This window comes from Hyperolius riggenbachi, chromosome 4 (assembly GCF_040937935.1).
Source record: "Hyperolius riggenbachi isolate aHypRig1 chromosome 4, aHypRig1.pri, whole genome shotgun sequence".
NCBI lineage: Eukaryota > Metazoa > Chordata > Amphibia > Anura > Hyperoliidae > Hyperolius > Hyperolius riggenbachi.
The window spans coordinates 250,416,164-250,440,466 of NC_090649.1; the positions used below are offsets into that span (position 1 = coordinate 250,416,164).

General features: G+C 42.0%; 1 protein-coding gene across 1 annotated transcript in view; it reads left to right on the plus strand.

Moving 5' to 3' along the window:
* NT5E (5'-nucleotidase ecto) overlaps nt 1–24,303 on the plus strand; it is a 153,378-nt gene that overhangs the window by 100,332 nt on the left and 28,743 nt on the right. Inside the window, exons 4-6 of the mRNA XM_068231108.1 lie at nt 4,867–5,064; nt 14,480–14,634; nt 18,603–18,711. Coding sequence (XP_068087209.1) covers nt 4,867–5,064; nt 14,480–14,634; nt 18,603–18,711 — 462 coding nt within the window. The remainder of the gene's footprint in view (nt 1–4,866; nt 5,065–14,479; nt 14,635–18,602; nt 18,712–24,303) is intronic.

Genomic DNA, 24,303 nt, shown 5'->3' on the forward strand with positions numbered 1-24,303 from the left:
TCCTTTGTGACTTCTGGCTGAGACACACAGGACTGCCAGCCTACCACCAATCATTAACTAATGGATTCCATATTAAGAAAAGACATGCTTTTTTTTTAGTGTTGATGCAACAGAATATTGAAAATAGCACAAATGAAAATGACATGCACAAAAGGATGTAGCCCTTAAAGCCAATTTTGCCAAATGTTCTTTTTCTAACTAACCCCTTCCTCGGTCTTAACTATCCCAACTCTATACAGCCCCCCCATATCCTTCCACTTTTACCTTTGAGGAATTTTAAGGGCAATGCGGCACTACCATTCTGCCAGGTGGACATCAAACCAAAGCTGCTGTGAACTATTTACCTCACAACCATCGCTCCCACATGACTGTGCTTACCTTTATGTTGTATGCCTGAAACAAAGCCCCCTGCTGCTTCATCTACTGGTGGGACATCTATGGCTGTAATTCATCAAATCAGCGATTAAGAGATAGGGTGAGAAGAGTGAGTGACACACACCCTTCCACATAACAGTGTAGGAAGCCGGACCCCTCCAATAGTGCTGCTAACCACCTCCAGAAACTGACGAGGACCTTGATGAAAGCTCTAGACACCTGACATGTGTGTGCTTGTATACTCATTTGCTTACTTGTCCAGTGTTAAGGCCATTTACCGTATATACTCGCATATAAGCCGACCCGCATATAAGCCGACCCCCCAACTTTTACCTAAAAAAACAGGGAAAAATGATTGACCCCCATATAAGCCGGGGGTAGGAAATGCTGGATTGGTGCAGGCCGCGTGATCCCCCCAGTGTGTCCCAGTATAGCTAGTATAGTGCCCAGTATGGGTAGGTAGTGCCTCAGTATAGCTAGTATAGTGCCCAGTATGGGTAGGTAGTGCCCCAGTATAGCTAGTAAAGTGCCCAGTATAGCTAGTATAGTGCCCAGTATAGCTAGTAAACTGCCCAGTATAGCCAGTAAAGTGTCCAGTATAGCAAGTATAGTGCCCAGTTTAGCCAGTATAGTGCCCAGTTTAGCCAGTATAGTGCCCAGTTTAGCCAGTATAATGCCCAGTATAGCTAGTAAACTGCCCAGTATAGCCAGTAAAGTGTCCAGTTTAGCCAGTATAGTGCCCAGTTTAGCCAGTATAATGCCCAGTATAGCTAGTAAACTGCCCAGTATAGCCAGTAAAGTGTCCAGTTTAGCCAGTATAGTGCCCAGTTTAGCCAGTATAGTGCCCAGTGTAGCCAGTATAATGCCCAGTATAGCTAGTAAACTGCCCAGTATAGCCAGTAAAGTGTCCAGTTTAGCCAGTATAGTGCCCAGTTTAGCCAGATCCCCCATCCGCCCGCCGGCAGCTCCCTTCGCGGCCGCCGCTGCTATTACCTCTTCAGCCGGCGACGCCGTTACCAGGGGAACCGCTCTCTCCTGCCTCGTCACAGCAGCAGCGCCGGGCGCGCTGCTGTGATACACGGCGAGCAGAGCAAGAGGGGCACCCGCAGTAGAGGAAGCGGCCGCTGGCTGAAGAGGTAATAGCAGCGGGGGCCGCGGAGGGAGCGAGCGGGAGGGAGGGAGCGACCGGGCGGGGGGCGCCGCGGACCACCACAATAGAGACTAGCATACAAGCCGACCCCCCAACTTTTGACCCCCTTTTTGGGGGTCAAAAATTCGGCTTGTATGCGAGTATATACGGTACTCAGATTTGTAAAATGGGTAGCTTCTTGAGGATTATACACACACACACCTTTTTAAGTAAGGATTACATACTTATGCTGGCTACATTCCCCTTGCCCTACAATGTCCCCCTACAACATCTGATGCTACAATGGGCCGCTCTTTTCTTCTGGATTGCTCCCAGGGTCAACTGTGTATGCATAGGTGATGTCATCTTGCATAGCGTTTAAGGAAATAACCTATAAAGCAAAACTATTATAGAACTTCTGCTTTGCACTCTGCACGAACCCAAGGATGGGTTACCTTGTACATGAGAAGGAGGGGCTGCAAACACTATATGTGTTATATCTTCCACCAACATATTGCTATTGGTAGCCTGCCATTTATAGCATTTCGATGTAAGAAAAATACCTCTAAACAGCTTACAGCTTAGTTAGAGGATTTATTCTGTTGATTTGGATCACTATACAGTATTGTGATTGTAGGTTTGTTTTGAAACAGGAAAACCTTGTTTATTTGGTTTGACTTATATGATAGCATGTTTCCCTGACCTTTAGTCAGGGAGTTAAAAATATATAGCTGTCAAGCCCCACCCGATCAAATTTCACCCCTGATTATACTTAGCAGCACAGATTAGGGCCTGGAGGTCATCAGACAAATAAGTGATCATGCAAAGCTGGCACATATTTATTAAAATAGCCTCTGTTTACATTGCAGAAAGTTGTCTCTTGCAATGAAGAGTAAAATGCTAGTGGCTCTGGCAGGCTAACTTATTTGATCTCTACTGTGATCTTAAAGAGTACCTAAATTATGAATAACCGTTTGCTTTAAACCTAATAGATTGCCAAGATATATAAACTCACACATGACAAAGTGTGATTTTCTCACCCCTAGGGTCCGTATGGTCTTGAAATCCCCGCCCCCATTGTGAAATTAGGCCCTGGCATTTTTTTTCCTTTCCAAACCATAAGTGCAAAGGATGCTCTTCAGACATCTGAAATACGAATTATAGCAGACAGACATGATAAGATAGGCTGCAGCAGTGTTCTGTTGTCTTCTCTCTCCTACACACTGAGAAGTAATCTGATTGAGGCAGGCAGACAGCAGGGAAGGGAGGGGCAGGGGAGTTAACCAGGCTGAAGAGGTGGGCACAATGCTTTCATCTTCAGGAGGAATTAGGAAGTGCTACCTACAGATATAAATGTGGGTCTGTACTATCCAATGTGATGTACCAGATGCAAACTTTATATGTTCATCTAACTGTACACAATGCCTAGACTACATATATGTATTGCCATTCAGACCTTTTTTGGCTAGAGGTGGTCTTTAATTTAATACTGAATGGTGTAAGTTGCCAAATGTATCTATCAAGTAGATATTAATTGCAGTGATGCACTGGTAGACATCTTGGAGCCAACTCAAAACAGAATTATTTAAATACTTTCTGTTTTAAGAAAGCACATTTTTCTTTTCCATAGAATTTTAGTAAGGGGTCTTTTTGGTCCATTGTAGCCCCTTACACACTCCAATGAGTTCTGGTTCACCATGAGCTTGCTGGGTAGTCTGTAACTCTGGGTGTTTCAAGTTCTATTTCATAGAGCCACATTAATCCATGCCATGCAGTGATGAGGATCAATCAATCTGAAACAGTCTGTATGCATGTTGGACTAGTGTGGCTCTGTAATATTAAAAAGCTGACATGTCATTGCTTTCCAAGGGATCTGGAGGTGTGTTTAGCCCACAGGGACAACAATGGGTAATTTGCAAATATTCAACAGTAATGCACTGGGAGAAATCTCGGAGCTCACTCCAACCTGAATTATTGCAAATACTTTCTGTTTTAAGAAAGCAAATTTTTGTTTTCCATATTAATTGACTATCACATCTAATAATTTATGCTTGCCTCAATACCATTTTTTTTTTATAACAGAAAACCTTTGGCTTGCAAGATCACTGTTTTTATTTTCCAGTGATCTCCAACCTGGGAGGAGTGTAGTAAATTTGTTCCTGTATGTCTGATTCTCACAAACCTTCCTGTCTTGGCCTTTTATCTTCCATGCTGTGTGGAGCAGAGAGAGGTGTCAATGACATTGGCATTTTGTTCTCTCTATAACATCCTGACATTAGAATGAGTAGCTGCAGGGCTGCAATTACCATAAGGCACGTGCCTAAAGGCGCCTGATAATGGAAAGGCGACTCACTTCCCTCCCTAAGTGTCTCCCTCCTTCCCTATGCAGAGTCCCGAGCAGAGTGTAAATGAGAGGTTACTCACCCAACTCTTAGCATTCCACTGATAAGATCTACCTTCAACTGGGGGCACCTTTAGCTACCTAATACTTGGGGGTACCTCTAGCTACTTAACCTCCTTGGCGGTAACCCCGTGTGTGACACGGGGTAAGCCGCCGGAGGGTGCCGCTCAGGCCCTGCTTGGTCGATTTACATCATTTTTTTTTCAAACACGCAGCTAGCACTTTTCTAGCTGCGTGTTTTGTCTGATCGCCGCCGCCGATGCGCCGCTACCCGCCGTGATACAGGCCCCCCCCCCCCCGCATACCCCTTGCGCAGCCTGGCTAATCGCCGCCAGGCTGCGCTATGGGGTGGATCGGGATTCCCTGTGATGTCACGTTCGTCGCCATGGCGACAGGGGAAGCCCTCAAAGAAATCCCGTTCAAGCGGCGCCAGTGGCGATCGGTGGGTACGGGGGGACGCCGCAGGGAGGGGGGGAAGCATGTAGCTAACGCTAGGCTAGATACATGCTAAAAAAAATTAAAAAAAAATTGAAAAAAACCCTCCCAGGGCCGCGCAGCCGCGCAAATCATACCGCCAGGGAGGTTAATACTGAGGGTACCTTTGGCTACCTAATACATAATGATATGTAAGGCTAAATACATGCCTTGAATGCAAATCAGATGCAAATCATGTACTAGTCCTAATCTATAATTTGATTAGGACTAGTACATAATTTGCATCTGATTTGCATTCAAGGCATGTATTTAGCCCCTGTGGAGCTCTGCATGCCTCTGTTGGTCTACAATTCAGTTGCAGCCTATGAGCGCTGTCATTTGTTTGATGTCTATCCTAACTCTGCCAACTAAACTCTATACAGTTCAATCAATTCATTTCAATTTGCAATGGTCTTGTTGGCATAAAAACAATGGTTACCTGTTTGCAAGAGTCAGGTGATTTACCAGCTGCTGCATTTTATTGCAGGAACTCCACCATCCAATGACGTTCCTGTTGGGGACTATCCCTATATTGTAAAATCAGATGATGGTCGTTCTGTGCCTGTGGTCCAGGCATATGCCTTTGGAAAATATCTTGGCTCTTTAGATGTTGAATTTGATGAGCAAGGAAATGTCCTGCGTTCCTCTGGAAATCCAATTTTGCTGGACAGAAGTATTCCCGAAGGTTTGTTAAATGCATGTTTTATGTAAGATTTTAGTCATGGACTGGAATTGACTTTAAAAAAAATGCTTTTCTTAACTCTCCTAATACTGTTCTTGGCCTGGATGTTCATATAGCTGTTTGTGTTTGCAGTTATAATGTTGATCTGTAAGGCAGGGTTCACACATTCAGTGAATTGGAATGGAAAGGACTGCTTCAGATGCAAATGGATACTATGCAAGGCAATAGGATCCATTCACAGCTGACTGTTCAGTACGTATCTGTTCGTTCAGTTCTGATGCATGGAAGTGAGGCTCTGCAGAGGATTCCCATTGGTCTGCTGCACTCCAATGGGAAGCCCCATGCTTCTGCCAGGGCTCTGATCTGTATACCAGCACTTCTCCCATACAGTGGACCTGAGCAGGGGGCTAGCAGTAATGGTGAAATACAAATGTGATGGTGAGAGGTGAACTGGATGGATGTCAAAGCAAGCGGACTGTATGCCCAACAGAGTGTACGTGAACGAGCTGCATGTACCATAGCATATCCTGTCCAGATACGCTGTGAATGGTGTACATTCAGGACAGAGTGAACTAAACACCAGCATTGGACTGAAATACGTAGCCACTCATTCAGTTTCATAGTATGTCCAATCAAAAGCGTACAACAAAAACACTTTGGAATTAGTATTATTATTTAGCACTGACCTCTTCAGCAGCACTTAACAGAGTCCATGGTCAAGTATAAATGATCATTATGGGTTATCGGATACAATGCAGTTGGCTAGAGTTACCGTACATAGCTTCTCCTTGATCACTTCAAATCAAATTCACCTGTTTTGACAAGAGAGCTGGTAGGCACTTGGGCTTAGCTGTGTTTAACAAAAGGGATAGGTCCCAGGGTAAAAGTTTACCAACAGTGATGTCACCCAGTAGAAACTATGTGCTCAAGAAAAAAAAAAGCAAAGTCTGTGCAGTAATCTCCAAGAAGCAGAAAAAAGGTGTGGCACTATAGTTAAATTATAGCAAAAGTGCGTACAAAAAATGCAGCTGTGCAGTATAAAACAATGCATAAGAAGATCATGGCATTGCATATGATCAAAATCAGTGCATATGATTATGCTAGTACCAGGGTGAGGGGGAGGCAGCTGTGGGCGCCAGTAGGTGCACGGCCTTAAGACCGTTTCGCAGAGGGAACGTCAAGCTTCTTCTGAGGCCTGTGTGCACACTGCTGAAGCTGACCAACCTGTTCAACATCAGAAGACCACCAGAGAGACAATAGCAAAAGCACATTGACAGTCAGCAAAGCACATTTAAATGTATAAATGTACGCAGTAGAGCAGTATGCTGCAAAGCAAGACATATTGCACACTCTGTGTATCCAGATGGCAGTCTCAAAGGAAGTCATGAAGCAAATGTTGATGGTACTGGGGTAATGTTTGTCTCAAAGGTGTAAGCCAAAGCATGCAAGTCCCATGCAGTATAGCACATAAAACTGGAACTGATGTATTGTATGCAGCTGCTGAAGGCGCAGGTCACAGATTAATGCAGTGGCGGCCCAATCCGATGGCCGGACGGCATGCCAGGTTGGATGACTGATGTTGATTCTTACAGACCTGCAATGTGAGCGGGGTGGCGTGGCATCCCATGTGTCAGTAGCAGAGCACCCAACAGTTTTTCTGGCGTCCTCAGGGGGTGTGGTTGCTAGACTGTGCGCTCAATCATTTAAACACAACCACACCAATCACCCATAGAAGTCTGAAGTAAGTGGGTTGGCCAGTCTGCAGGTGCAAAAGGGGGCAGGTCAGACTGCATGCTAAATGACATGTAAGGCAAGGGGGGGGGGGAAGGGGGCATGTAAAACCAACACCAGGTTTACTTGCGCAAATCTACCAAACAAAAACCAAAAATAACGGGTTGCACATCATATTGCCATGCCCAGCCTTCAAGACATGGCTGTCAACCAAAGCCAGACACTTCCTCCTCAAAGATTTAGACAAATAATAATAGCACTAGCATTAAGCCTCAAAATAAACAATTTACAAAAACAACATAGAGTTGCAAAATTAATAACTTGATACCATGACAATATATCTGCTAATCTCTATGTATCACCTCTGTGAGACACCTTGGGCCATATGCAATTCTCTTTTTCACCTGAGTTTTCTCTTAGGAGATCATTTTTTCATCTTTGATTTTAAATATCTTTCCAGCACTTTTCAATTAAAAAAATACCAAAAAGTTGGTGAAAATATATTATAAAAATTATGTTGAGCAGTTTCTTGCCTTCTGTGGGCTTAAAAGGAATTGTATTGACAAGTTGTAAAAATATCACCTAGGAGAAAACTCAGGAGAAAAAGTGAATTGCATATGGGCCCATGGGCCATATGCAATTTACTTTTTCACCTGCGTTTTCTCCTAGGTGATATTTTTACAACTTGTCATAAAATGCATTTTTAGCCACCAGAAGGCAAGAAAATCCCTTCATAATACATTTTACAGTACTTTGTCACCAACGTTTGAGTACTTTTTCAGTTGTAAAATGCTGAAAATTTTGTTTAAGGAGAAGATGAAAATTATCTCCTAGGAAATAACTCAGGTGAAAAAGTGAATTGCATATGGGCTCTTGTCATAAATAAACCTTTTAAACCACCAGCAAGTAAGAAAATACTCAAAATAAATTTGATAGTACTTCTTCACCAACTTTCGGTATTTTTTTAATCGTAAAATCCTGAAAAGAGAAGATGAAAAATGATCTCCTAGGAGAAAACTCAGGAGAAAAAGTTAATTGTATATGGGCCAATATATACTAAACACGAAGACCATTGTTAACATTGTTTTGCAGGCAATTACCTTATTTTATGCAATTAACTTTTTCTCTTGGGTAGTGTAGTGGAGGTGTCTTGGCACCTTATGGGAAGAGACACAGGAGACAAAAGCGGGAGCCCAATAGTGTGGTATGTTGAGTAGAAGTGTAATAGAAATAATTAAAGCACTACTAACAAAGGGGGGTTGCAGGGGGGCAACCAACCACAGGAAACAGGTGGAGATCTTAAACGCATCTCCACTCGGGGTGGCCCTTTTGGAACTGACTTTGGTCGCACTCCTAGAAAAAAATGGGGACAGAGGTCTACAGTGTTAAAAATCACAGGTGTTCTGTCTCCACCCCTCAAACAGAATATGTAGGGGGGTCAAGTATGCACAATTTGGGAAAGAGGCGCCCTGGTGTATAAAAGCTTTTAAAAGCAATTTAAAATTAGAAAAGACACGAGGTAGCTTACCTCAATGACGAAATCTTTATGGTAATAAAAGATTTTATTTAGCACAGGCAACACGTTTCGCGAGTCTGAGCCCACTTCCTCAGGCCAATAACAGTGCCAAATGAAGAAATTTGATTTAGCATAGGGAGCCTCTCTATGCTAAATCAAATGTCTTCATTTGGCACTGTTATTGGCCTGAGGAAGTGGGCTCAGACTCGCGAAATGTATTGCCTGTGCTAAATAAAATCTTTTATTTCCATAAAGATTTCGTCACTTAGGTAAGCTACCTCATTTCTTTTCTAATTTTAAACTGCTTTTATACACCAAGGCGCCTCTTTCCCAAATTGTGCTTTTCTCTTAGGTAATATTTTCACACCTTGTCAAAAAAAATGCCATTTAAAACCATTTAGTGGCATCCTAACGCATTAATACGTCATGCTTTACCCTATTAATGGCAACATGACGTATTAATAAGTCGCGCGTTCCCGCCGCTGCTACCGCCGTGTGCGCGCCGCTACGGCCGCCGTTTCCATCAGGATCCCGTGCTGAGGGATTGGGGAAGAGGACCAAACGGTCCTCTACCCAATCGCAGTGCCTGGAGTGAATGGACGTGACCGCGAACAGCGGCTACGTCCATTCACAAAAACAGGAAATGTAACAATTAAATAAAGTGTAAAAAAAAAAAAAAGTGAACACTTACTATAACGAGTGTTCACTAGCGCCATCTTGTGGCCAAAAAGTATATGACACGTACAAAATACATACATTTACAAGTACATACACATGAGTAATAAAATTAATAAAATTCCACTTCCAACACTCCCCCTCCAAAAGAAAACACTTGTAAAAAAAAAAAATCAGCTTAAAATAAATAAATAAATACTTGCCTTAGGGACTCAGCTTTTTTTAATCTATATTTTATGGGGGAAAATTAATTTTAATTTATTACATTGGGGCTTGTAATTATGGCCAGAACAAAAAAAAACAGAACAGAAAAATAACACCTATATTTCAAAATAATATACTGTCGCCATACATTGTGATAGGGACATAATTTAAATGGTTTAATAATCGGGACAACTGGGCAAATACAATGTGTTTGTTTTATCCACAGGAGAATGTTTAATTTTAAAACTATAATGGCTGAAAACTGAGAAATAATGATTTTTCTATTTTTTTGTTTTTTTCTCATTAAAATGCATTTAGAATAAAAAAATTCTTAGCAAAATGTACTACCCACAGAAAGCCTAATTGGTGGTGAAAAAAACGAGGTATAGATCATTTTCTTGTGATAAGTAGTAATAAAGTTATTAGGGAATAAAAGGGAGGAGCACTGACAAGTGAAAATTGCTCTGGTCCGTTAGAGTAAAAACCCTTGGGGGTGAACTGGTTGAACCACCAGAAAGCAAAAAAATACTCAAAATAGTCTTAATAGTACTTTTTCAATTGCTGCACAGAGAATTTAAATGTGTGCATTAAACACCAAGTGAACACCTGACACAACTGGCTGAGCAAATTTGGCCTTATTGGCTATTCATGAGGCAATGCTCATGCAAATATGCATTTGCTTTCGCATGCCAACTAATGCAGGGTCCGTTGAACCAATGCCGCAAAGCGGTTTGCCCTGCGGGAATTAGTTCATGCTATACAGCACTATCCAGGAGCGCCTCGGGGAGGCTTCCCAATGCCCCCAAATGAGCATTGGGAAGCCTCCCCGAGGCGCTCCTGGATAGTGCTGTATAGCATGAACTAATTCCCGCAGGGCAAACCGCTTTGCGGCATTGGTTCAATGGACCCTGCATTAGTTGGCATGCGAAAGCAAATGCATATTTGCATGAGCATTGCCTCATGAATAGCCAATCAGGCCAAATTTGCTCAGCCAGTTGTGTCAGGTGTTCACTTGGTGTTTAATGCACACATTTAAATTCTCTGTGCAGCGACTTTTTCAATTGCGATGTGCTGAAAAATTATTTTAAATAGAAGATGAAAAATGATCTCCTAGGAGAAACCGGTAACTGCATATTGGCCAGAGTCTATCTACAGAGTTTACTGTTATTAGTATTTCTCAGCTATCTTGGGTGTAGCAAATAGATCACATTCCTGACTGTGGACTGATTACTTCAATACAGTATAAACATTGAACAGGAAATCTGTTCATAAGCTTTATAACCTACATACTGTTTAGATTGGAATTGAGTATGTGTAAGTAACCAGTGGTGTAAGGCAAAATATTGTAGGCCTGTTGTAGCTAGCTGTTGTTTTACATGAGCACATCGGGATACGCTTTTACAATGAGAACTTTTTAAGTGTTACTGTGTATATATATTTAAGTGTGCTACAAATAGCATCAAATCTATGATCAATAATTCATTAGTTGTCTTGATCATTTTCACTGTGTTGTAAAATAATAGGAGTTACATTCTTGTATTTTATAACAAAGTTATCACCTCTGTGCAGATGTATAAAGTAGCCACTTGTTTGGTCTGGTATTTATGAACACAGCTTTTTTTTCCCCTCTGCTATACAGTCCCCACCCCGCAACTATGTACTGATCTGAGACGTATAGGTGTGATTTGGGTACTATAGAAGGAAAGCACTTGACAAATGTTGTTGCTGTTGTCAGGAGTTGTTTGTTATAAATGGGAGAATACCTATTTGTCTATAAATCAATTATATTGTCAGAAGTTACAGTGGAGATGGATGATTTACATCTTGGGAAAGAAATGAGGAGCTTCTAAAGTATGCTGGTCCCTGCTATTCTAACTGTCTTGTAACTGCAGCTATTTTACTATTAATACAAACTGAGAGCAGTGCTATGTAACATGTTGGAGCTTTATAAATACAATAAATAATAATAAGTTTCAGCTTACACAGGAGAACTCCATTATGGTTGCAATGTGTTTAGATGAGTTGTGTCATTTTAGATTATTACAATGCATGTGGTTGGGAACTGTGGTTAGCTAATTCGTTACAAACGTTATTTTCCGGGGACCAAATAAAGTATTGTTTCAGTAGATCACATTGAGCAACCTTTTATATCATTATACACAATTTTATATACCCATTAGTTGTGTAGTGGAATCTGCTTGGATAACTTCATGGATCGGAGAAAAGGACACTTTAACCCACAGGTTGGGAAATTGCGCAATCAGCGCAAGGTGTAGTTGCAAATAACTGTAGTTGAAGAAATTAGATAGCTGGAACTTGACACTTAGTATGTAAACCAAATCAGTTACCCACTAACACTCAGAGCTTGAATGTAATATTTATAAAGTAAAAATGCCAGTCTTGAGTGGAGCTAGTAGTTGTGACAACAACTGAGTTTCAGCAAAAGAAGAAAATAAAATTGGAATCTCAAAGAAGCACTGAGTAGGTTGCTTGGGCATCTCTGCTCTTGTTTAAGTGGCTCCTTTATATTTGGGCTAGCAAAATTGCATGCAAACTCTGTGGAAACACTGCCACTTTCCTGGCAACCTGACGATGGTTACATTCATAAAAGTGTCAGTCACTTACCACTTGCTACTGATGTTCACATACACTTCTACAATTATCATATTTATAAAGTAGTGATCAGCACGATTGCTACTTTATAGATCACATAATAGCATATACTACTTTGTGGAGGATGCTGTCTGTTATTGCGTTATTGGAGTGCTAAACAAAGCTTTTCTCCTTGACACTTGTTCACCACTTTTGTGGGTGTTTGAATTTTTACCTGATTGCTTCAATAAATACCAGTTTATATGTTATTGGACATTGTGGGAATCAAACACCAATTACCCCCCCCCCCCCCCCCCAAACACCCCCACCCGTGAACCAGCGCTGTATTGCGGGGACCGTCAGAGGAGCGAGAAGGCTCTATAGGACCCAGATCCTTTCCTCTCCTTAATATCTGGCTGATTTTTTTTTGGGGGGGGGGGGGGGTCGATTCCCATTGACTTTAAAAACCTATTATATTTAGCTATATCTATTGGATACAGTAAAAATAAATGGATTGTAGATGTTGCATTCCTAACCTAAATAATTACACATGCGGGACTCCTGAGCTTAAATTTGTCATTTGTAAATAAAAAGTAAGTTAGGTTTCGCCTTGAAATGTGCATTGTTCCTTATTATAATGCTGGTTCCAGGAGCGTGGAAGAGAAGTGATTTTATCATGATAATATTGTTGGCAAATGAAAGGGAAAGGGGCTGAATAATTTCCCTCATTCCCAGGACCAAATGTTGAAGTATGAAATGACAACAAGGGACCTATTCAGAAAGTAAGCAGAACATTTCAATTTTACAGCTTCTCACTACTTAGGTTAGGGTTTTCACAAGAAGGTCTCTAAAAAAATGCACAAAGTCCATCTTTTTTATCTACAAGGGCAAACAGTTTGGGCAGTGAGCGCTTTTGTTTGCAATATTTGTTCTTTAATTTAGCACAGCATTTATACTCCTTGCAATAAACTGTGAACAAATAATCCCTTTTTTCCTTTAAAACCAAGTGATGACTGATTTCCAGTTTTTATCTACGGACAGTTTGTAAGCTGAAATGAATATTGGGAACAGTGGGTTAATTGTTGTATGAGATGTGGTTACAAGCCTCTGGCAACGTCTACAAATATGCTATTTGAATTGGAGCTTGAATTTCTTGTAATAACTAGGGTAGCGTGGGTTCATATAGCCAAGCCACATAGCTAGAATTTTCCAACTTTGTTATATGCCAATGTCCATTCACAAGCTAACATATGGCTCAATTAAAATGGGAGTGTACTTGTGCTTAAGTGTGCTACAAATATCTTAAAACAGGGCCCTGATCAATGATGTACTGTACTATTAAAGCATTATTAATTATATCGCCTTTTTAAGCTATAGGTATAGGCTGACGGTGCCGGTGGTGACAAAGAATGGCAGCCATGGCCCTAGCTCTCCCCCGCCCCCTCCCTGGTCCTACCCTTCCACCTCCAAATCTACCCTGTTGTATAAATGTTTACATTATCCAATGTTGTTCGTGTATTGTTTACACTATGCATACCCTATGCATAGCTACTGTACCTAGCCGACCCTGCATGCGCAAACACTAATTCAACAATTCCGGGTACAACTTGCATTGTATTTGGCACAATAAGTCTTATTCTGATTAATACAGGTAAACTCCCTTACTGCTCAGAGCCTCATTTGAAGCAATTTTTTGTTTATATTAACACTTAAAAGTACCCTGTTAGATTTTACACGTGAGGGCTAACCTCCGATTGATGTAATTGCAGTACTTTATTAATTCAGTGTATTATTCTTGAGATGTTGCCACTTGTGCCCGAGTATTTTACATAGCTATAGTCTTCTTCACTTACCCTCTTTGTGGAAAAGCGCAGAATGGCTTGTTTTTAAAAGATCAGAAAACCAAAATGGTGCATTTGTTTTTTTCCAGAAACTTGCTTTTTATTTAGTGTGTGCATGTGTGTGGGCACACGCAAATGAAATAACAAATTGGAGGTAAAGAAGGGATACTTGGGTAAGCAGGCTAGTGTAAGCATTTTAGATTGGAGGACCTTATGAGGAAAGCTAGGTAATGTACTTTGTTGGATACTGTTTTTTTTCTGGTAAGTGCTGCAGATAACCGTAATAATAATACATATAATGTTAATATAATTCAACTTCCACAATAATAATGATGAATCCGTTTGTTTTGATTTTAAATGAAGAATGAATAAACACTTTCGGATGAGTTAGTAAAAATTGCTATACAATGAATCTAAACATCATCATTAAAATTCCTCATTCCTTTGTTTAGTCTGTTTTCCTAAGGTCTTGGGACTTGTACTGGGAGATCCATGTTACCTGCACTCTCTGGGCTCCTGACAGGCATATATGCCCTTTAGGCTTATACCTTTCTAATGGACATGTCACCTCCTCCATCTTTCCACTCTTGAAGTAAAGTGAGTGAGTTGGTGAGTGAAAGCCTCCCAGAAGACAGTCTGGAACAGAGAAAGGAAGGGAAGAAGTTGTGGCCATGCTTCAAATAATGGTGTTTGCCAGAATTTAAAAATTTAATGGGGCAACTGGAGCAGCTGGATAAAACAAAACCAAAAAATAAGGCTTTACATATACTGTACTGTGCAGTAAAACCTACTCCATTTTACCTACTTCCCTTATTTTTGTCTGCAGTGAATTTAATGCATGTTTGTTGTTTTCCAACAGACCCAAAGCTTCTAGCAGAAGTGAACAAATGGAAAGAACAATTGAGTAACTTCTCGTCTCAGGAAGTTGGGAAAACCATAGTGTATTTAAATGGCTCTTCTCTAGAATGTCGTTTTCGGGAATGCAATATGGGAAATCTTATTTGCGATGCTATGGTAAGAAACGCTGGACCAATAAATGACTAAGAAATATTATATTCATAATGTTGTAACAATAATAATTCAGAGCTGCAGCCACTTAAGATGCGGTTCAAGGGCAACCAGGATCATTAGGGAGCCTTGTCCAAAGACTCCTTACTGTTTTACATACTGGCTTGAGCTGGCATGCGAATCCTAAAATCAAAGGCAACCCCCTTACCAGTACACTAGCCAGCTGACCTGACTGATGGATTTAATTTAAATTACACTGCAAAATAATGCAAACATCCTCAACTGAAGACGTAGGCCCATAAACTCACATAATGTTACCTCCAAGGGCTGTAGCATGTCTAGCTAAAATAAATGAATAAAAAAAATAAAAATTGGTGTTTGCAGTGCTTTTTATCTAGGTCAGGGGTCAGGAACCTTTTTGTCTGAGAGAGCAATTAACACCACGTTTTAAAATGCATTTCCGTGAGAGCCATTCAAGAGGTTTCAAACTGGTACAGTGCGCATGCACAGCAGAGGGCTGTCCCTGTTGCCATGGTGATGTGTATACAGTTGATCGGCCGGGCAGTGGAAGTGTCAGACACGTCTTCAGCTTCTCTTGGGCTTCAGCATCAGCAACATCAGCAGATTCCCTGAGAGCCAGACAGGAGAAATACTGACTAAGGCCTGGTGCACACAAAAAACCACTAGCAGATCCGCAAAATGCTAGCAGATTTTAAAACGCTTTTTCTTATTTTTCTGTAGCGTTTCAGCTAGCATTTTGCGGTTTTGTGAAGAGTTTTTGGTGTAGTAGATTTCATGTATTGTTACAGTAAAGCTGTTACTGAACAGCTTCTGTAACAAAAACGCCTGCAAAACCGCTCTGAACTGCCGTTTTTCAGAGCGGTTTGCGTTTTTCCTATACTTTACATTGGAGGCAGAAACGCCTCCGCAATCCAAAATCTGCAGCAGCCCGGGAGTATGCGTTTCTGCTAAACGCCTACCTCTCTGGTGTGCACCAGCCCATTTAAATACATTACCCAAGCGTTTCCACATCCGCAAGCGGGTCGCAAAACGCTGCCGAACCGCTCTGGTGTGCACTAGGCCTTTGAGCTTGTACAGTTAGCTAGCTGACTTGGGGGTCAATTCACTTTGTAGGACAAGATCCCCGCACTTTAGGCCCAATAAGCTACCTGTCAAGTGACAGGCAGCCTATTGGGTCAGTCAAAGTGTGGGGATCTCGCTCTACAAAGTCACTGGACCTGACAGGGTCCAGAGTGGGACAATTGGAGCAGCTGTTCATTTTGGGGAGAGCGCGAGTAAGTTAGTAGTGAATGCTACAGCAGCAGCGTGCCTACTTTGAAGATTTTATTTGTGCTGCCGCCCGCACTAAGCTGCGCTGCTTGAGCAGTGTAGCTTAGTGAATCAACCTCTACTGATTTGTATGTTAGCCAGATGTAGCCATCAAAAGAGCCACATTATGTTAGCCAGATGTAGCCATCTCGAGCCATAGGTTCCCTACGCTTGATCTAGTTCCATAATGCCTCTGAAAGCAGCATCAGCTAAAGAGCTATTGATTATGCTCTTCATGAACTCGGGGACTATGGAAAGCAACTGCCTAAGATCACCACGCACAAAGCCAAGTGTTGGCTGTGATGTAAAAAAGTACGCAGTCACTGGACTCCTGAGCAATGATATTATACCACAGCATCTGCCAGTAGCTATTGTGGATGCCAGGATAACTATACCTGCTTACAGATTGTAGTTTATTTGCAGAGGGATTAATGGATTTAGGATTTTATTCATAGTTTAAGATGTGGCTGTTAATTCCAGTGAGGTACTTCAACAGACAATTCACTTACCTTAAAGAGAAACTCCGACCAAGAATTGAACTTTATCCCAATCAGTAGCTGATACCCACTTTTACATGAGAAAAATAATGATTTTCACAAACAGACCATCAGGGGGCGCTGTATGACTGATTTTGTGCTGAAACCCCTCCCACAAGAGTACGGTACTCTGGGCAAACTGCCACAATGTAACAATGTTCAGACAGGAAATAGCTGCTTACAGCTATCTGTTAAAGCCAGACTAGCTAGAAACAGCTACATAATTTGCCCACAGTAACAATGTCACCATGTAATACATGTCAGAATGTGAATCTGGGAGAGGAAAGATTTTACAATGAGCAAACACTGACTAAATCATGTATACATAATTATTGTAAAAATGAAGCACTTTTTTTATTACATTATTTTCACTGGAGTTCCTCTTTAACTCCTGTCTTTAATAACTCTTCAGAGCTGTTTTACAGTTATCACAATTATATCGCCATGGTGATAACTGTAAAACAGCTCTGAAGAGTTATTAAAGACAGGAGTTAAGCTTAGTGAATTGAGGCCAATGACAGAGAATTGTGTACTTTGTGGTAACAGTTTGTGAAGGGCCCTTTTCTATTTCAGCATTACAATGCACATACTGAAAGTGAGGTCAATCTAATATACAGAGTTTGATGTGGAACAACTGGACTGGATTGCACATTTCCAGACCTGAAGCTCACTAAACAGCTTTCTGTTGATTAGAAACTAATGCTAAGGCAGGCCAATGCCTTAAATTCAGTGTCAGACCTCACTGATAGTGTTAGCTGTCATGGGAGCCATTCCCACAAGCCATGTTCACACGTGCTGAGCTGAGGTTTATTCTGTTATGTGGGAGATTGCACTCTTCAAATAAATTATCATTCTTGAGATACAGAACCTCTTTCTAGAAGTGTGGATGCTGTTATAAGAGCAAAGCTGGATGAGGGCCAATAGCTATGGATTTCAAATAGAAGAAAATCATCCAGCACATACAGTATGTATTTGTGAGTCATAACTGTGCATTACTTCAAACTGTTGGTCATACTAACCCTTTATTGCTGAAAAAAGAACATATATTGTATTGCTTTTAGTTTCAAAACAAACAATAATACTGTGACCCAAATACAAGCTCTCTACTAATGGACCTTATCAGACTTACTGTGAACTTTATTCTGCTATCAAGCATCAGTACTGCCAGGAGAAAGCAATAGAGTGGTTAGTAGGAATTAAATAGGGGAGAAGTCTGTTTCAGAGGGAAGTATTCCAACATACAGAAGCAGCTTATCTGTAAACAGAATGATAAATGAATTTGAAAAGAAGAGTGCAGTCACACTAATGTAACCTTTCCCACATAACAGAATAAATGTCAGCCAGAATGTGTGAATAGAAACAGTAGCTCTTCAACCTTTCTTGCCCCAAAGCAACAATATTTAGAGAATAGTTTCACTGATTAAACTTCCTGGTCTTGTAATTGTTTTACTGTTCTTCTGAGAAGTCTGAAATTGTATTAATTTAGTAAATAAAATCTGTTGTTTCATAAGTGATGCAATGCTGGGTGCCTACGTTTCTGCATCCCTAGAGGGAGACCAGAGTTGATGCAATGTTTCTCATTAGAGCACTGGGAGTCTAACTACTGGAGGAGCAGCTCCTGATGTTTCAGGGGTGCCCAGGACTGTGGGGGCCTATAATTCACACCACTCCCATGTCTGATACACCAATACAGGGGCCACACTCCAGAGCAGGTGTTGTTAATAATAAAATTAATAATAATCCAAACATTTGTATAGTGCTTTTCTCCTGTTGGACTCAAAGCGCTCAAGAGCTGCAGCCACTGGGACGCTCTTAAGAGGCCACCCTGCAGTGTTAGGGAGTCTTGCCTTGAACTCCTTATGGAATAGGTACTGACCCTAGCCAGGATTCAAACCCTGGTCTCCCATGTCAAAGGCAGAGCCCTTAACCAGTACACTATCCAGCCACTTTGTGGCCAGGCCACAAAGTGGCTGGATATATTAAAAATATATTAAAATAACATAAAGATAACCAAGAGGGACTATCAAACTTGTCTTTGTTAAGGTATAAAATGCAGTCAAATTGGCTTTAGTCTTCAAGAACTAAAAAGTATACAATTTGTAATTGCAGATTTCCAACAATATTCGACATCCTGATGAGGTAAATTGGAACCATGTGTCCCTCTGCATTATGAATGGTGGTGGAGTAAGAGCATCAATTGATGAAAGGTCCAGCAATGGTAGGTGATTTTTGCATTAGGTCTTATGTTGAGAGTTTATATAAATAAAACAGTGGATTTCTATTTGTTCACTGTTATGAATGTAGTGTTTGACGTGGAGATCTCTGAATGCCAGGAGGCAAGTGATAAACCATATGTTAAATGTTAAAATATGACCTAATGTATAGTGATCCAGCTAATTATCCTATTTTATCATGTTTTGCTGCTGCCTCTTCACTGCTCTATTTTGCTATAATTCTTTGTTCTGGATCACATACAGCTCCATATTTGCCTTACGCTCTTCCCAATGACTGTATTCTGGTAGACTGGCCAGCTCAGTCAGTGATGGGTCCTGATGTAATTCAAAACAAATACAAGTCAAGCCATTGTAACTGGATTGTGTAGGTCGATCACTTGTGAAAGTGTCTGCATTTTGGTCCCTCACAATTGTAATCAGCTAAAGTTTAGAGGAAAGGTTCGAGGGGACAAATAAAAAACAACAAGATCTACTTACCCGGGGCCTCCTCTAGCCCCTGGCAGCCGATAAGTCCCTAGCCGCAGCTGTCCAGGTGTCCCCCCTCCATTGCAGATGCCGACTTCACCAGGTAAGCATCTTCTGTGCGCGGCCGTGCCACTTTTGATCATGCTCACATGGCCTGGAGAGTTCTGTGCAGGCGCAAAACTACTGCTCCTGTGCAGAGTGCTCCCGGCTGCTGGAGTGCGACCATGAGCGGCATGGCAGCAGAAGATGCTGACATCGCCAGAAGGGGACACCGGAGCTGTGGTGAAGGACATAGCGGCTGCCAGGGGCTGTAGGAAGCCCCGGGTAAGTAGAACTTGTTTTTTTTATTTTCCCTGGATGTGTCCATTAAAGAGAATCTGAAGGGAAAATAAAGTTATAAGATAATGAATTGTATGTGTAATACAGCTAAGAAATAGGACATTAATAGCAAAGATATGAGTCTCGTATTGTTTCCAGTAATAAAGAGTTAAGAAACTTACATTATCTATGCAAAAGAGCTTTTCTGAGCTCTCTGACCAATGTAATCAGAGAGCAGTGCTATTTTCTGAAGCACTTATACATCAAAGAAACAGTAAATAACAGTAGGGAAGGCTTCCCCTAAACTTCCAGCTCTGGTAATACTTTTCACTGAACGAGGAAATGAAATATTGCTGTAACTAAGACATCACTAGTGAATAAAGAGTAGTGCTCACTTTTAAAACATAATGAGATCAATTCTGGTAGCGTTTAGTAAATAATTACCTCATGGAATTGGGTTTACCTCATGAGGGAAATCAACTTTTGAATTCTGGTAGTTTAAAGAGAGTCTGAAGCGAGAATAGATCTCGCTTCAGACCTCATATATAGCAGGGGCACGTGTGCCCCTGCTAAAACGCCGCTATAGTGCGGCTTACCGGGGGTCCCTGTCCCCCCAAATCCCCTCCGTAATGCGGGGGAGCGCTTCCTGGTTGGGGCAGTGCTAACCACCGCAGCCCTGCCCCACGCGCGTATCTCCGCCTCTCCCCGGCCCCTCTCAGTCTTCCTTCACTGAGAGGGGCGGGGGAGAGGCGGCGATGCGCGTCTGATGCGCTGTGAGGCAGGGCTGCAGCCGTTAGCCCTGCCTCTAGGAAGGGCTAATCTGCGACCAGATTTCCGACCGAGGTTTGCAGGGGGTGGGTTGGGGGGTCAGGGACCCTCGTTTAGTTGCAGGATAGCGGCGTTTTAGCAGGGGCACACATGCCCCTACTATATATGAGAGCTGAAGCGAGATTTAGTCTCGCTTCAGTGTCTCTTTAAGTAAAGTTTTACCTCATGTAATTTCATGAGGTAATTCATGTGGTAATTTTCTACTAAAAATGTGTGGTATTTAGTAGTGAAATACCCCACACTTGAATTCTGAAGTGAAATAAGGTGCATGTTTGCATGTCTTTTACCTCACATAATTAGACCTACCTCTACCACATAATAAATGCAGTGCTGTGACAGAATTGTGATATCTGTCACACAACATGGAGCCTTTTCAGCTTGTTCTGTGTTCAGGGCCCCCATATTTTGCTGAAATAAGTAAAAGTGATCTGACCAACGAATCCCCTCCCCAGCTTCCATTTTGTTTTAAAAAAGAAAAAGTGGTCCAAACTCTGTACAATCCTTCATCTGCCGCCCCCTCCCCCCCCCCTCAACATTGCCATTCCCCAACCTCTGGTTGGAAAAAAAAGTAAAAATGCTCCAACCCGCAGCCTCTATTTTAAAAAAAATTTAAGTAAAACTGCGTCAAACACCGATTCCCCCCCCCCCTCCTCTTCTAGTTAAAAGTGCTCCTAGCCCCCGCCCCCCCCCAGCAACCTCTAAAAGTAAAAGTGCTGTAACCTCCCTCCAGGCCCCCAGCCTCTAAAAGTAAAAGTACTCACACCACCAGTCTCTAAAAGTGCTGACCCCTCCCCCAGCCTCTAAAAGTGCTCCTACCCCCCTCCCCCCCCCATACCCCCAGCCTCTAAAAGTGCTCCTATCCCCCCGCCATCCCCCCCCCCCATACCCCCAGCCTCTAAAGGTAAATGAGCTGTATTTTTTTATTTTCTTTATAATGGATGCCTATTAATTTACTTTTCATAGGTTGCTACATAATCAAATACACTTCCCCCCCCCCCCCCTCAAAAAAAAAATAATCTTCAAAATACTATCCTAACTTATGGAAGACAATTAAAGACAAAGGCCTCGATTCATAAAGCATTTCCGCATGCGGAAATGCTGAAAACAGCTCACTTTACCGACCACACAGCAAAATCTGCATTCATAAAGGCTTTTTCCGCATGAAAAGCTGACATTCGCGAGCAGAGTGATAAATCACCGCCTTGCGCGGTGATTATCTTAACAAAAGTAACAAATGTCAATTCATAAAGATTGCAAAGAAATGAACAGCGCTACTTAAAAACAGATGAGTGCTTACCTGCAAAAAAGTGCACACCCCACTCATGGGATTCAAATACACAATGAGCATACACATGACCTGTCTACCACTTGGAGGATGTTAGTTTCCACTAACAATTTGCAATTTGTTAGGTACTCGTCCCTCCCACTGTCGAAGAAGTCTTTCCTCCATGGGAGGGGACCTAACACTAACTAAATTCTACCTATGCATATGCATAGCCTGGGCGCGCTACCAGTAAAATTGAGAATTGCGCAAAAAAAAATAAAAAATGGGATCAGCGCATCACCAGGCCGGCTCTGAATGGCCTCAGCTCAGAGATGCGCTGAGCCCCCCCCCAGAAACTGCAAACGCACCTTGAACCCAAACAGAGGCTCTGCATATACACCAAAGGAAAACTATTAAGTGGGAGCAGCTGACCAGAAATAAATCAATCAAACATAGCAAAGAAATGAACAGCGCTACTTAAAAACAGATGAGTGCTTACCTGCAAAAAAGTGCACACCCCACTCATGGGATTCAAATACACAATGAGCATACACATGACCTGTCTACCACTTGGAGGATGTTAGTTTCCACTAACAATTTGCAATTTGTTAGGTACTCGTCCCTCCCACTGTCGAAGAAGTCTTTCCTTCATGGGAGGGGACCTAACACTAACTAAATTCTACCTATGCATATGCATAGCCTGGGCGCGCTACCAGTAAAATTGAGAATTGCGCAAAAAAAAAAAAAAAAAAAAAAAAAAAAAAATGGGATCAGCGCATCACCAGGCCGCCTCTGAATGGCCTCAGCTCAGAGATGCGCTGAGCCCCCCCAGAAACTGCAAACGCACCTTGAACCCAAACAGAGGCTCTGCATATACACCAAAGGAAAACTATTAAGTGGGAGCAGCTGACCAGAAATAAATCAATCAAACATAGCAAAGAAATGAACAGCGCTACTTAAAAACAGATGAGAAGTCTTTCCTCCATTTACTTTTTTTTTTTTTTTGCGCAATTCATAAAGATTAGAGGAAGCGGTATGCGGACGGGGATTACCGCTACCTCTGATGTGGCGAGAAGCGTGCGGAATACATTGCAGTGAATGGGACAGACCTCCCAAGCAGCTGCAGAGAGAACACCGCACGGAGGGACTCCGCCTGCTTCTCCTGTTTCCGCATGTCTCCCGACAGCCTAACGCTAGCCTACAGCGGAATATCTCCGCACGCCTATCACAACTAGAAACATTTTTATGAATTACCACCCTGAAGGCTGAAATACCGACAGCGGTGTTTCCCCACTCGAGTTTACCTTACCGACAGCACTTTTATGAATCGAGGCCAATTACTTATTTGCTACAGGCTTACCACTGAAATACCTCAGGTTTTACCTCACTCTATGCATTTACCTCATGTTTTACCTCATGTTTGGAAATGGAGAAAAATCTTTCAGAATTGATAAAAGAAGAGGAAAATACCTCATGAGGTATTTTACCTACAAAAAAATATTTACCTCACATAGCTACCAGAATTGAGCCCAATGTGTTCTGTCAAATCGGTGTGGATCACTCTTGTTTTATATTGAGGAATCAAACTACAGCAATGTTTTCTGTACCACTCCAGCTTTGTAATAACACTTTTCACTAGAAGAATGTATCATTTTGAGCAACTGCCATTGTACTGGTTTCCTCTGCCTGCATTGGAAACCTGGATTAGATCACTAAAATAACAAGTCATCTCCTTTAGCAAACACCAGCTGTGTTGGATTCATCTTTTCCATCCCAGTTGAGCTTATGCCAGTTGGATATGTTTTTATTCCACCTTTAGGAGTCCAGTAATTAAACTTCAACTTTTACAAATAGTGAATACATCCAAAAAGTATTAAGGCTATGTTTCCTTTTGTGCATTTTGTGTCAGATTTTTCTCTCAGAAAATTTGCATTGATTTGGCAACTAATGGTAGTGAATGGGGCTGTACGCGTGAAAAAAATCTGAGGTCCTGCCTCATTTTTTTTTTTACTTTGCATAGGCAACGCATATCAACGCAAATTTTTGCGTTATTTACATGAACATTTGCATCAAATCCATGGTTACAGGAAGCTGTCAGCAGTAATGACTAAGCTGTTACTAGGCAGATTATGTTATATTTCACTAATGTGAATTTTCGCATATGAAAGTTAGCATAAAATCGTGTACAAATTTAGATGCAAATTTTTACTAATCAGAAAAACCTTATAAGATTTTTGGGACGCAAACATTTCACACTACAGTGGAAACGTAGCCTAAAAGAAATGATAAAATAGGATAATTGTTTGGATAATTGGCTACATTAACCTCCCTGGCGGTATGAATCGTGCGGCTGCGCGGCCGCGGGAGGGTTTCTCTCACTTTTTTTTTTTTAGCATGTAGCTAGCCTAGAGCTAGCGACATGCTTCCCCCCCCCCCTCCCCGCGGCGTCCGCCCGTCCCCTCCGATCGCCGCCGGCACCTCTTGCCCATAAGGAAATCCCGTTCTGAACGGGATTTCCTTGAGGGCTTCCCCCGTCACCATGGCGACAAACGCTGTGACGTCATCGACGTCGCCGGGAATCCCGATCCACCCCATAGCGCAGCCTGGCGCCGATTGGCCAGGCTGCACAAGGGGTATGCGGGGGGGAGCTCATGTATCGCGGCGGGTAGCGGCGCATCGGCGGCGGGCGACGGCGATCGCA